This window comes from Salminus brasiliensis, chromosome 5 (assembly GCF_030463535.1).
Source record: "Salminus brasiliensis chromosome 5, fSalBra1.hap2, whole genome shotgun sequence".
Lineage (NCBI taxonomy): Eukaryota > Metazoa > Chordata > Actinopteri > Characiformes > Bryconidae > Salminus > Salminus brasiliensis.
In genome coordinates, this window is record NC_132882.1 from 9,319,879 (window position 1) to 9,335,081 (window position 15,203).

At 42.3% G+C, this 15,203-nt stretch overlaps 1 protein-coding gene across 1 annotated transcript in view; it reads left to right on the forward strand.

The window, feature by feature from the left end:
* fars2 (phenylalanyl-tRNA synthetase 2, mitochondrial) overlaps window positions 1-15,203 on the forward strand; it is a 198,708-nt gene that overhangs the window by 112,759 nt on the left and 70,746 nt on the right. Inside the window, exon 6 of the mRNA XM_072678708.1 lies at window positions 7,810-7,961. Coding sequence (XP_072534809.1) covers window positions 7,810-7,961 — 152 coding nt within the window. The remainder of the gene's footprint in view (window positions 1-7,809; window positions 7,962-15,203) is intronic.

Below are 15,203 nucleotides of genomic sequence, written 5' to 3' on the forward strand. Positions count from 1 at the left end.
CAAATCCTATAATATTGCTCTACCACCTCAGTCCACATGCTTCTTTCACTGTCTGTGATGGTTCTGTATCTCTCAGCTTGTAAAATGCATGTTAAAGGCATGTTCTGTAGGAGAGTCTCAATGCAAATTTCACTCTCTGCCTGTAGGGGGAGCCCAGGAGAAAGAAATGCCTATTCCTGCATAATGCTGCTTTAAGAAGTAGCAGAAAAGTCAGGGATTTGTTCAGTTCTGTTACCATTAGTGAGTATGCATTGACTTCACGTTCCCGCTGGAACCCACCTCCTTTAGTCGGACTGAGTGGCAAATCATTCCGGAGCATAGCTGCGTTTATTAAAGGAACCAGCCAAACTGGGAATGAAACAAGCCCTTATCTGCTCAAGTTAAGAGCAGTTGGACTCAACAGCAATCCACCCAAAATACTAACGAACCAATGGTCCATGGAGCGTGATGAGTATAACCTGCGATGGCCAGCTAACATAGGCTCAAATCACACCCGTTTAGAGGATAAAACCTTTTTAGGCACATTTAGTAGACCTGCTCATCCAGATTTGCTTGCTTTCCCTCTTGCTTGATCTTAGCATGTCGCTAAATTTACAACCTCAGTGGGCCCCGTTTTCAGAGCATGACTTCACCAGGACCAAACAGTGAGCTCCCACCTTTTTTGGTGCCTGGATTCCAGTTGTTTCTGTGAATTGCAGCAATAATATATAAAATAAGATATTTAGAAAATATATGTAAGGTGACTCTCATGGGATTTTACCCTCTCACTTTCTTTGACAGGGTACAAGTCTAATTCACTGTAAAAATGTGTTATTACCTATGTATTACAGCGTATTTTATTTGATTAGATAATAAATATTATTTACCTGAATTAACTACTCGGAATATCCTCAGTCTGAGTCTGAGATGGTGTAAGACCTGGGCACAGAACTGTATGCAGCACTGAGCTACAGCCCAGAAGTGGACGGTTAGAGTGTAGTGTAGACAGAAGCATGTGTGTGCTTGTGCACCGGTGGTAGACTGGACACTGACAGTGTAGCAGTCCTGCAGAAAGGGTTTGTGTGTGAGTGAGTGATCACCTTCGCTCTCTGGCTGCAGGTCATTCCTCAGCCCATCTCCCTCTCTGCCCACTGTCCATTATTCACACACACACACACACACACACACACACACACACACACACACACACACACACACACACACGCGCACACACACACACACACACAGACAGGAGAGAGATGTAGCTGTCTGCCTGTCTGATCCTCGTGTTGAAGTTATTTATCGTTGCCGCCTCTGGAGAAAAGCCCATAAAGGAGCAAGCGAGCCCCCAGTGACCACGGTAACACCTCCCAGATCTGCTACGTATGCATGTTCTCTCTCGCTCGCTCACTCGCTCGCTCATGCTCTCTCTCTCTCTCTCTCTCTCTCTCTCTCTCTCTCTCTCTCTCTCTCTCTCTCTCCCTTTCTCGCTGTCTTGCTTGCTCTCTCTCTTATTTTCTCACCTTTGCTTTTCTTTTTCTCTCTCGCTCTCCCCTATGTTTCTCCCTCTCCCTCACCTACTATCTGTGATTTCACTATCTCACTTTTCTTTTTCTCACTCATTCCTATCTCTCTCTGTCATAGTATTTTGGTCATTTGTGGTGCCAATAGGTTGATGTTTATCTGCTGCAGAGAGTCCTATGTTATTAGCAATGGTTCTGTTCAGGGATTAGACAAGCTGTGTGTGTGCATTTGCACATCTGTGTCAGCAATGAGTGTGTCTTAAAGGAGCTGAATGCATTCATTGGGAGGGGTGTCCGCAAGCAAATGCAAGAATGCGGAGAACAGTTTTTTTGCAGCTACACCATCAGAATGTGCCTTTGGACATTTAGTTGAATTGTTTTTGTACGATAAGGCTGTGAGGGCCTTTGGGCCTTTTTTAGCACTGGAGTGGGGTCTCTGGTGGCAATATGTTTGGGGACCCCTGATTTAGATCAATTTATAAATGGCTGTTTTTTTATTATTACCTTCGCAACTTATATAATAATATTTATTATGTAATAATAAGAAGAATAAAATGTTAATAATGTCAAGAAATTGTTTGCCTGCTTTAAAACTTTACTTTTTTACTGTGTTCTCCAGAGCTCTACTGATGTCTTACAGTCTTATTGACTAAAAACAGTGAACATCAGTTTTAGAAAGTTTAATTACTGTAATTTCTAAACAGGTACAAAGATACTGATGATTAGACTCAAAACCGGCCTTTACCATCATCCGGTGTCATTACCTTCACAACAACCTTTGCTGGTAATGACGTGGTGCAGTAATGATCATCTTCACCCTAGTTCATGGATCTAACAGTAACACTACTCAGTATTAGTGTACCATGCACTTTAAATATATAATACATTTAAATCATGTGAATATGTGAATAACTATACTATATACTATACTATATAACTTTATTTATTTATTTATTTATTTATTTTAATTTTCAGAAGTCACAGGCTGTTGCTGGAACGATAGTAATGTTGGGGACAGTAATATATTGTTCAAAAATATGATGTTATTTATATGATAAATATGAATGTATTTACCACATTCTGTGTCTTTTAAAAAATAGACAGATTAAAAAGATTAAAAATGGAAATTAAATCAAATAAAATGTATTTGTTTAGTGATTTTTACAACTCTCAAAGTAGCTTTACAGCTTTACACAATCCGTAATCAGTAAAAAGTCAAGAAATCAGCAATCTAAGAAGACATAAAAGCCTAAGACCCCCAGTGAGCAGCCAAAGGCGACAGTGGCAAGGAAAACCCCCCTCAGAGCTGGAGTAAGAAACCTTGGGAGGAACCCAGACTGACAAGGGGGACCCGACCCATCCTCCTCTGATCAGAACTATTCATAAATTATTGATAACTATCACTGAACCACCAAGACTGCTGTACTGCTCAGGTGTACTTGATTTTGATTGAAGTATTTCAAGCATGAATTTATAACCTGGGGACCTTAATGTTCCCCTAATTGAAGAATCTCCCATCCACCAACAGTTTTTGAGCACCAGTGTATAAATAGACCTCAGGACAAGAAATGTAATCCAATAAAGACATTGAATATGAGGCTTTTAAAGTGTGGGTGGTTCATTCTGGTTCTCTGGTTCCCTCTGTTCTGCGTTTTAAATGAGCTTGGTGTAGTTCTGTCGGATATTATGGAAAATGTCAGACATTTGTATCTGTTTCACAGATGGTAACTTTTCATTTCTTTTAACGTGTTTGGGAGGAGTGCTTGAGAATGAACTGGTCACTTTCTCAGCGTGAACGTTTCCTCTCCGTTCCACAGCATGTGTTCGCTTCTGCAGGAGCAACTTTCATCTTCTTCTGCTTGGTATTCAACACACAAGGCTGGCAAACCCAAAAAGCTTGTGAGAGGTTGGAAGGATCTTGTAAGAGTTAGGAGCTTTTTTAGGACCCGGAGGGCTTTTGTGAACGCTTTGGCCCTGTGGGTGGGGACTGGCCTCAGGGTATAAGTGTATATTTAACCCCAGGCTCCAGAAGAGGCCCAGAGGCCCGATGGGTTCACGTCGTCCAGAACCCTCATCTGTTTGTGAGTGGATTCGAGCTGGAGAAGCAGTTATGAGCCATTAGCTGAGAGCGAATTCTGCCTGAAGCCTCATAACTCCAACCAAGCGTCTCACTGGTGATCCATTCAGAGTATTTGTCTTTTTTTCCCTGAGACTACTTCAGATATTCTGTCAAAGGAGCTACAGCACATGCATCTCCACATAGGCATGTTTCTCCCTCGGCCTAAAAGAATTAAAGTGATTGTTTAGTGAAGAATGAACTGCTCCACAGTGGTGTGTGGATTACTCTGTACCATTAGCCCGAGTCGTGTTTCCCCTCTTTGGGGCACCACTGTTATGCTGTTGGGAAACACTCGATGTATGAGATGTTCATTTTTGGTACACCGGTACACACATTCCTCAAAGGTAGTGGTTTGTAGATGCTACCATCCTTCGCCTGGTACCCTCTTACCCTCATATGTGCAGTAACCCAGCCAACCCGGTTGTGACAACCTATTGTTTTGGTGGCCGCAATGTTGTCTCAATGTTCTGAAATATATAAATATATGATGTGTTCTCTTGTCAGAAAGTGGATAATGGAGCATAAAGGGAGTTTTGGAAAGGTAGTCTTATGATGCATTACATTTACATTGAAGGCATTTAGCAGACACTCTTACAAAAGTGCATCACTGTTCACTCAGAAAATACCCTTAGCTAGTTTGTATCGGCTAGAATCCTAAATATACCTCTAAGCTTAGACACTACTAAATACAGAAGTCAGTATGGAGACCATAATACGGCCCACTACACTACACTTCACCCAAGTACTCTTAGAAATGTTGTGTCAACGACTCTGCCGTTCGGACACCCAGGAGAAGTTCGTTTCTCCACTTCAGTGCCAGGACAGAAGTGATCAAACAGCAGTGTTACCTAGAGAAGATGTTGACAGATGACATTTTTTGAGAAAATGTAAACGGTGCCACCTTTGGACAACATTGTAGCAATGTTAAGGTAAGGTGCACGCATTGTCACTGTACAGCAAAATGTGTCCTCCGCATCTGTGACCAAGAGAGGTGGGCAGCCAACTCCAGCACCCGGGGAGCAGAGAGGGTAAAGGGCCTTGCTCAACAGTGGCAGCTTGCGGAGCCTGTGAATCGAACCCACAACCCTGTTATCGATAGCCCGGCGCTTAATGTTGAATGTTTAGAAGGAAGACAACATCTATCTATATATTGGGGGCAGTGGTGGCTTAGCGGTTAGAGCGCCGGGCTATCAATAACAAGGTTGTGGGTTTGATTCCCGGGCTTGGCATGCTTCTACTGTTGGGCCCTTTACCCTTTTTGCTCCCCGGGCGCTGGAGTTGGCTGCCCACCACTCTGGGTGCGTGTGTACTCCCTGCCACTAGTTCAGTGTACAGTGTGCCCCATATATATATTTGTTGCCATCAACAGATGGCGCATGTACATTCACTGGAGGTTTTGGATAGCCAATAAAATGTCTACTTCAGTGTTGTAGGCATCTCAACCTCTGGTTCCTAATGCATATCACGACTGAACTATGTATATATTAAAAAATATTGAAAAATACATTGAAAAATATGTGAAATTTCTTTTTATTTGCTCACAAATATACTTGTTTCAGTGTTTTTTGGCATTGCACATCATACGGACATCTTTCAAAATGGGCAAATATTACATTGAATATTTTTCTGTTCATTTGCTAGGTAACAGTATGTTGTACAGTTTATTTTTCACTAAACTGTCATTTTAAGTGTTCTGTTCTGCTGCAGGGAAGGCTTGAATTGGCCATTTCCACCTATCCTGTGGACCTTGTAATGACTACTAGTACAGCCATATTTCTCTCCCGTTGCTCATTACGCAGCGCTGCCCTGTTTATCGTTTTGTTCGAGTGTTTGGTGTGGAACTTGCAGTCAAAGCCATCTCTTCTCCCTCTCATCTAAACCCCCAGATTCTTTCCCTCACCCTCTCTGCTGGCCTCCAACTGCTGCAGTGTCTTCAAAGCAGCACTTTTTTTTCTTCTCGCTTTCCCAGTCTTTTATTCAGGCTTCTGTTCTGTGTTCCTTCCTCTCCGCTAATGCCTTCACTTCTTTTTCTACACCAGCATTTAGTATCATCATCCCAGTTCAGGCCTTATTTATGGCTGGGTACTCTCCTCCGTCTCCTCAGTGCTTCTGTCAGAGAGGAGACGCAAAGCGCGCTTAATTGTGTCTACAGTCTTAATAACAGATTGTTTAGTTGCTTTGAGTCGTTCGGCCGTGTTCCTCGTGAGCGTTTTTTGTCTGTTTGGTTTGATTTGTTTGTGTTTGTATGGAAGCAGATGTTGTCATTAGGTGGTGGCTGATGGGAATGAGAGTGCTGCAGACATTACGGAGTCAGGATTCAGCCCTGAGGGGGTGCCGTCAGAGAACAGCTCAGCGTTGCAGATTCCGGTTTGATCCCCAGCTGTTCTGTATTTGTGGCTGCCAGTTCCCGAGGACACGAGTGGACATTTTCTACCCCTCTCTGGTGACAAATCGGCCACTTGGGCATCATCAGGCGGTCAGGTCTAGAGCTTAATGCTCTCCTCTGAGTCTCTTCGGAGGATGTGTGCAGGGCTGGACAAAGCTGTGCGACTAGATCACTTGGAAGGCATTAGACGAGATGCTTACTGGTCTTTCCCTGACCAGGCTTGTGGAGGAGAGATGCATCACCGTAGGAGTTGGTGGGAATATTGGAAAAAAATAAAGCTTTTAGATTTTCAAAGTAAGGCCTCTGGAAAGCAAGAACAAGGAGAGAACTCGGCTCTCCCAGACTGTTTAAACATTAATATCTCTATGCCTTGCTGTACAGTTGTATGTAAAAGTGTGGGCACCCTTGGTTTGTAAAAAGTTTGTACAGAGAATATCACTGCTGTTCAATAAAAAAACAAGCATCTTCATTTTTGGCCATTTTTAGTTTTCTTCATGATTTGAACTCAGTAGCTGCTTTGTATACTGTGAATAGAACATGACTATAAATGCTCTAAATTACCTGGAAAAAACTCATTTTAAATTATATTCAAATGTTAAGAACATTTTTGCTTACTAATGTAAAGTCACAGTTTTGGGCATATGTTTTTATTGGACAGCGATAATAATTTCTTCTGACTCTTTTGCTAACATTTAACGACTGCAGGGTTCTCTTAGCAGTTAAGGGTCTGAAAATAAAGCTAACTGATGCATGCAAATCAAGGGAATGCTATAAAAACATGTTATAAAATGGAAGACCAGGAAAAGGTACAGATAGAACTGCTTGAATGTCAACCAGAAAGGCAAAGCAAACTCAGGAAAGGACCTGCAGAAACGTAGAGAGACACATAGTCAACACATTCCTTGTGTGCATAGAAAAAGCAACCTTATAACAACTTCTGAAATATTAAAAACAACATCTAGATTAACATATGATGTGAAATGATGATGTAAAAAAATATTTGGCAAATAAGAAACAGCAATTGTCTAAAAGAACCTCTTGCCAACTGTTAAGCAGATCTATTATGGGTTGTGTGGCAGCCAGTGGCACAAACAACATTGCACTCGTAAATAGAAGAATGGATTTCACTAAATCTGCAAATTTTGACAGCAAATATGACCCAGTCAGTCAAACAAAGCTTCTTTGAGAAATATCAAGCAGGCATACCTCTTGCTTCTTCTGCTTAATTTGTATGTATTGAATCCACGTACTAGATTCATATTGAGAAGGCTACTAAAATCAAGAATACCCCCGCTGCTTCCACTTGTGTTTTATTTTCATTTATTCCTCTTCTTATCCGCTTTGTTCTGGTCAGGCTCCCAGTGGGTCTGGAGCCTACCCGGCACAAAGCTAGAATGCTTTATTTTTATGTGAAATAAAAATAATTTGGTGGATGTAAAATTGATATGCCAGCCCTATATACAACCGGTTTTTGGCAGGCCTAGCAATCTAACGGGCGGGCATGGTCCCCTGAGGTCCACCCACAATGACAGGCCTGTCTATAGCAATGGAAGAAATGTGGAGAATTTTAAAGCTTCAAGATGAGTTAACACTACAGGTTTTAACAGTGAAATGTTCTTTTGTCCATTTGTATAGATAAGCAAATTTGAGATTTATGCATAAGTAATAGAATTATGCATATCAAATGAAATAGGACCATTTGCCCATTAATTATGTTCTCATAAAAGGTGCCATTATATACATAAACAGCGTTGTACTAGACAATTCTCAAACATCCCTCTCTCTGTCTGTCTGTCTTTTAGAAATTCAGTAAATACCCATCACTCCTCAACAATATTTCCTTCTGGCTGCCGGCTGAAGGCTACACAGAGAACGACTTCTACGAATTGGTCCGCACCATTGGAGGAGATTTGGTGGAGAAGGTCACACTGGTGGACCAGTTCACTCACCCAAAGTAAGAAAACAGAATAATAATAATTTTAATGACTTTGAAGTGTGCTTTAGTGCATCATCTGTCTCACATCACAGTAAAGTATGACCACAACAGCCATTTCCATGAACTCAACGAACACTTGATTAGGAAGACTATTCTAATATTGTTTGGGTCCTCCATTTGCTGTCAGAACATCTTCAATTGTACGTGGCACGGATTCCACAAGATTGAAAAATTCTGATCTATGTTGACATGACGGCCTCATCAACGTGAGTGCCTCACCTGCAATTTTTTTAAGAACACCTTTATGCTGCTAATCTCCCAGTCTACTACAGCCAAAGGCTGTTTTCTTGGATTCAGATGGTGACTGGGAGGGCCACTGAAGAACACTGAACTCATTGTCCAGTTCATGAAACCAGTGATGCTGGAAGTAAGTGTTGCATGCATGTGGTCAGCAATGAAATTCAACCGATGATTGACATTTTTGGTATTATTATCTAATTAATATTGATATTAACAAGCCCAGAATGTGCCAAGAAATCATTCCCCACCCATTACATCACCTTCACCAGCCTGGGTTGTTGACACAAGGCAGGTTGGGTCGATTGATTCATACTGTTGGGGTCAAACTCTGACTCTACCATCTGTGTGCCTCAGCAGACCAAGCTACTGTCCAGTTTTGGTGAGCCTGTCCCTACTTTAGCCTCAGCTTTCTGTTCTTGGCTGATGGAAGTTAAACTTGACTGTGTTTTCCCATTTACCTCAAGGTTGGACATTTCTGCCAGCTGCCAGCCTGGCTGTTCTATATTGACATTTCTCATAATGAAGGGCAGAACATTCCTGTCTTCAGAACTGAAGCTTACTGAATGTTATCTTTATTACACCATTCTGAGAAAACCCTAGAGGCTGTTGTCTGAATATTAGCAGTTCTAGAAATCTAGTTAAACCGTCCGGCACCAACAATTATGCCATGCTCAAAATCACTGAGGTCAAAATCACATTTCACATAGTTTAAAACATCACTTTCCCATTATCTCTCTCAAATATATTAGAATTTTCTTACAAAAATGGTCTCTGCAAAAAAGGTCATGTCACTGAAACAGACAAATATCCTTTTTCTGAAACTCAGAATCACTTTGCAAAAATTGAAAAACACAAGAACGCAGTTCTTCAGTGGACAGGAGAAATCTTCCTCTGTCTGAAGGGAAAAGACTCTCAGCCAGCAGCCAGCAGAACTCCTCGTCTGCACTGAAGGTCCCACAGCCGACTGTGGGCAGTCTCCTCTGCCACTTGGCCAGCTTAACAGCCGGTGGCAAGAAAACTCCTTAGTGCCGACAAAGGTCCCACAGCCGGCAGTGGGCAGTCTTTTCAGTCGCACTGAAGGTCCCCCAGCCGCTTTAACAGCCGGTAGCGAAAGTCCCTCTGCTGGTTTTTTGGTCAGAGAAGAGGCAAACTGCTCAGACAGTGTGAAGAGTACCCTGAATAAACACACCAACAATAATAATAAAAAAATAAGACAAAGGAAAGGTTACACAGAAATGCAGAAACATAAACAACTGTTCTACTGTCACTAAAACGCTGCTGTGATGGGAATACATATGAAATATCTGGTCAGCGGTGGTCCTGTGGAGGTCTCTTGCATGGATAATAGCAGTAGTATTAGGGTATGTTTGCAAAGCTGAGTGTAGGGCCATTGTGCAGCCTTGCTCATTTCTCTTGACCTGAGCTGAGGTCAACAGCTCTCAGTGGCTTCATTTTCAACACTAATGGTTCAGACATTATATTCTCTTTATTAAGCACTTCAAGCACATTAGAGGCCCCAGCTCTCTCGCTCTCTCACTCTCTCACCCCCCCTCTCTCCATTCTCATTCTCTATCTTTCTACCCCTCTCCTCATTCTCTTTCAACCTCTCTCTCCTTTCTCGTTCTTTTTATGTATTTATCTCTCTCTCTATCCTATCCCCTCACCTTCTCCATTCTCCTTTTTTCTCCTCCTTTCTCTATTGCCACATTCTTTCTCATCCCCCATCTACACTCTTTCTCTCTCTCTCTCTCTCTCTCTCTCTCTCTCTCTCTCTCTCTCTCTCTCTCTCCTTATACCCCTTTTTTCTCTCTCTCCATTCTCTTTACTCCCTTATTCTCCGTATTCCCCTTCTCTTGCTTCCATGCTTTCTCAGTCTTGTCCTTTTCTTTCTCTCTCTCTCTCTCTCTCTCTCTCTCTCTCTCTCTCTCTCTCTCTCTCTCTCTCTCTCTCACTCACTCTCTCTCTCTCTCTCTTCCTGTATTTCTCTCTTCTCTCCCCCTTTCACCCCCTCTGCATTCTCTCTCTCCCCCCTCTCTTATTCTCCCCCGTCTCTCTTACTTTCTTACTTTCAGTCTTGTCCTTTTCTTTCTCTCTCTCTCTCTCTCTCTCTCTCTCTCTCTCTCTCTCTCTCTCTCTTTCTCTCTCTCTTCTACCTGTGTGATCCTCTCTCAGCCTGTTGATGTATCATTTTTAAAGGGGAGTAGCTCAGCCGTGGGTGTGTGACAGAGCGAGAATCTGCAGTGCGTAAAAAAGGCCGCAAGCATTAATCTCTGTCCCCTCTCTTAATCTTTTTTAAATAGCAGCCTTTTCTCCCCCTCTGTCTTAATGACATCCATAAATAAGGGTGCGGACGGAGGTGAGCTGAGGTTTGGGTTTGGGCGCGTAGATTGGAGCAGCAACGAGCAGCGAAGCTATTAATATGCGTATATGTGTGTTTTATCTGTTGTTACTCTATATGTCCAAATGTTTGTGGATACTCCTTCTAACGAATGTATTCAGCTACTTTAAGTTGCACCCTTTGCTGACACAGAATAGAATAGAATAGGACTCTCTGCAGTAGATAAACTTGAGCCTGTCTAGTCCCAGGTGTGAGCTAGAGGTTTATAACACTTTGAGCACTGAACTGTGGAGCTCCAGCCAATACTTTTGGGATGCTTTTAGGATGAGTTCGGGAGTTGGGAATGAGGAATGAATATATATATATATATATATATATATATATATATATATATATAAGGCTATATATATATATATATATATATATATATATATATATATATATATATATATATAGCCTTGATTTAAGAAGAAACAATGAATGAGCAGGTGTCCCAATACTTTTGTCCACATAGTGTATCTCAAAGTTATCTGTGTGCGCTCAGCTACGCGAGGGTCCGTACAACTTTACCCCATCTCTCTGAGTGGTTGGTGTGGCGCAACAGATAACACCACTACCTGCCACTGAGCTACCACACCATGTGGGAGACCAGGGTTCGATTCCTGGGCTTGGTGACTATGCTGCGCTACACCAATAAGAGTCCTTGGGCAAGACACTACACTGACCCTCCTCTGTAATATGAGTTACCTTGTAAGTCGCTCTGGATAAGAGCGTCAGCTAAATGCCATAAATGTAATAAATGTAAATGAGTGTATTTGTTGATGCATTTGTCTTAGTTTGTGTGTGTCTGTGTTTGTGTGTAAGTGTGGACGAGTGTGTGTTAGGCAGAGTGCTCTGTATAACTAATTGTGTGCTTTTGCTGCAGTTGTGTGGGTGTCGGAGTGCTGTGTTATATCCCTAATGCTCCGACTAGGCGGACCTCCTTGCTTCTGATCCACACTCCTCTCCATCTGTCCCCCCATATCCCACCGATACACGCTCCGCTAATTACAGCCGGTGGACGGCCAATCACGTCACCTCTGTCCCCCACTCCTGTCTCCTGCAGTAACCTTTAGAAAAACATGGCTTTCTGGGAACAGAAACGTGTTCTGATATTATCATTGTCTTTCCCTCCCTAACTGCAGCAGTGCTGACTCGGCCTTCCTCTGCAGCTCTGCTAATATGATGATGTTAACAGTCATACTGCTGCTACTCATCTGTTCATTTACTGCTTTATACCACACTAACACACACATACACACTTACACTGCTTCATTACACTCTCTAAAACCCAGTATGTACAGCAATCAGCCATAACATCAGGCACCAGGTGAAGTCTGACCCATTGATTATTTTCATCTACAGTGAGGGGGTGGGATTCATACATATTAGGAAGTAAGTGAGCAGTCAGTTCTTGGAGGTGATGTGTGTTAAAAGCAGGGAGGAAGGGCATAAGACATAAGAATCTGAGATACTTTGTGATCTACCCAACTGAGTCATCAACATCAGGCAGGTCTCATGGGGTGTTCCTGTTATACAGTGGTCAGTACCTACCAAAAATGCTCCAAGAAAGGACAGTTGGTGAACCGGCAACAGGGTCCTGGGCACCTAAGGCCGATTGATCTGAACTATGGAGGCCTTGCTTCACAACTTACCGGCCTGAAGCAGATCTGCTGGTAACATCTTAATGCCAGTCATCACAGGACACCTTCGAAGATCTAGTAGAGTCCATGCCTCAAATGGTCAGATTAGATCTGTTGTGGTGGCACAAGGGGATCCTGTTTTCATGTGAAGCATGGGTAAACACTTTACAGGCTGTTGAAGCAAAAAAATCTGTGTATTGATAAAGTTGAAAATTCTTTCCATTGTCCATGCCTATGGTAGTGAACGTTGGTCACTCTCGTACGTGCATCAGAATCAAACGTGCTGCAGCTGAAGATGCAGTGATGAACGTTTAATCAACAGCTAAAGCAAACAGCAATTTTGGAGCTAGACACTAAACATCACTAATTCTCATTTTTGGCAACTCCCAGCAGCACCGTGTTAAAAAGCCATGCTTAGGCTATTAAAACAAGCTAACGCTGGTGTTGCACTGATTAGGTTGTCTAACATCACTGTCGAAGTAAAAGTAAGCATGGCTTACATACTGTATCCACCAAGCAGACACTGACAATACTGAACATTATAAGAATTATTATAAGAATTAATCAAAAATATTACCTGGAAAAAAAAGAAAATTCTTACCCTAAAATGTAGGGTGCCAAAAGTTTGTATAAAGGACGGTTGTTCCAAAAGCACATCCAGAATATTTGGCTAATAGTGCTGTGTCCACAAACTTTGGGACAAAATGCCCCTACATATTTGACTAATAGAGCATTTGGCTAAAATGTAGGGTGCCAAAACTTTCCCCAAAGATTGGAAGGTTGGTCCAAAACATCTGATCACTCTTCAGTGAAGGTCATGTGTGTGCAGGTGTCGCTGCACAGTAGAGTAGTGCACCACCACTCCGGAGTCTTTTGAGGTCAAACAGGAATTTTGTCTAGCATTACTACAAGCAGTCGTCCTCCAGACCTCAACTTGACCTCCACCATTCCTGTTACCTGCCATTTCTTAATTAGGTGGCGATCTGGGGAAACGGCTGCCTGAAAGCGCCATGGCCTTCTCCTGCTCCTTCTAGTCTGAGTTTTGAAGACAGAAAGCTGACATTAAAGTGTGTAGGAAAAAGCAAGAGCCTGTTGCTTTAGGATGTAAATTGAATGTAAATGTCATTTATTCCATAACAAACCATGTACTCAATTATATGATAATGTAATATCTGAAATTAAGGCTGAATGAGAGTTGAGTGACCAGTGAATCAGTCTCAGGCCAGTGTGGGAGGTGTAACAAATTGTTTAGTGGTGGAATGTGGCATTGTGGAGCTGAAAAGAGCCTTTTTTCTCCGTAGTTTTGACTATAGCGTATTGTTTTTGCATATACTCTGACAGTATTGTGTCAGGCAACCAGTTTCCCTCTTGATGTCCTCTGTTGTGACAGGGATGCAGCCTCTGATGCACAGTCTCCTTGCTTGCTGAGTTCACTGTTGCACGAATGACAACAGCAATATAACACCCGGGCTGGCACGGGCACTTATAGTGAAGCGAGATGCCTGGTATATGATATTTGAGATGTGGCGTTGAAACAGAGACTCGTAGCGCACGCTTGTTTTTGCTGTGTTGTCCCGTGCCTAGCAAAATTGGTGTAAAGCTTATTCCGGCAGTACCAGCCCCCGAATAGAAACACTGCAAGGACACGCTTTTCAGCAATGATTAGACACAGCACAGGCAACAAAAGAGGGAGCCAAGCAGGAACAGCAGTTTTCACAACTGCTTTCAACACATTCAAATAAGAACTGCCTGGCTGACGTTGACTTCTTACTCACCAGCTTCTTAGAAGGGCGTCCTGTTCTGTCTTATGTGGTGCAGCAGTTACATCCTGGCACTGGTATATATGTTCCTGAATAGAACTTCTGCACCACTTACACTGGAATGAGATGTTTGAATAAGAAGCCGACCATAACTTCATCCCAATAACAGGGTTGGCATTAAACCATGGCAGGTTAAACAGTCATATGCACAGCTATACAGTGGACACAGGGTAGTGGAGAGCAGGAAAAGGGCATGTCGATACATGGAGAGATGACATAGAAATAAAACAGAAACGAAGGGAAAACTAGGGGGTTAAGAGAATCATGGCAAAATAATTGGCGATTTTACACAACAGGAGAGCCTGGACCAGGGGGTAGGCAGGCACCAGCACCCAACCATAAATGGACCAGCAGCGAGCAGACAGCAGGGGGCAGCTCAGCTTATGGGGGCAGAGAGGAAAAAAAGGGGTTAGTGAGTAAGGGATTTCTGAAAAAGCCTGTAAAGGATGTAGTAAAGATAGAGCAGAAACAGGCTCTCGGAGTAGTACAGAACACTGATTCAAGATTCAAGAGATTATTGTCATATGCACAGCAGAAACAAGCAGTTACACTGTACGAAGAAATTCTTATACTTTGCAGTTCCTCCATTTACCGACATAATTTTATAAATATCAATATAAAAAGCGAGAAACAGAATAAGTTACATATATATATATATATATATATATATATATACAGTGAGTCCAAGAAGTATTTGATCCCTTGCTGATTTTCTTTGTTTGCCCACTAATAAAGACACTATCCTTCTGCACTTTTAATGGTAGATATATTCTAACATGGAGAGACAGAATATCAAGACAAAAATCCAGAATATAATTTTAAAGAATATATTTTAATTAATTTGTATTTCAATGAGGAAAATAAGTATTTGATCCCTCTTGCCAAACACACTCAATACTTAGTGGCAAAGCCTTTGTTTGCAAGCACAGCGGTGAGACGTTTGTTGTAGTTAACCACAAGTTTAGCACACACACCAGGGGGAATTTTGGCCCACTCTTCTTTGCAGATCCTCTCTAAATCATGAAGGTTGGTGGGCTGTCGCTTGGCAACTCTGACCTTCAGCTCCCTCCATAGATTTTCGATCGGATTGAGGTCTGGCGACTGGCTGGGCCACTCCATG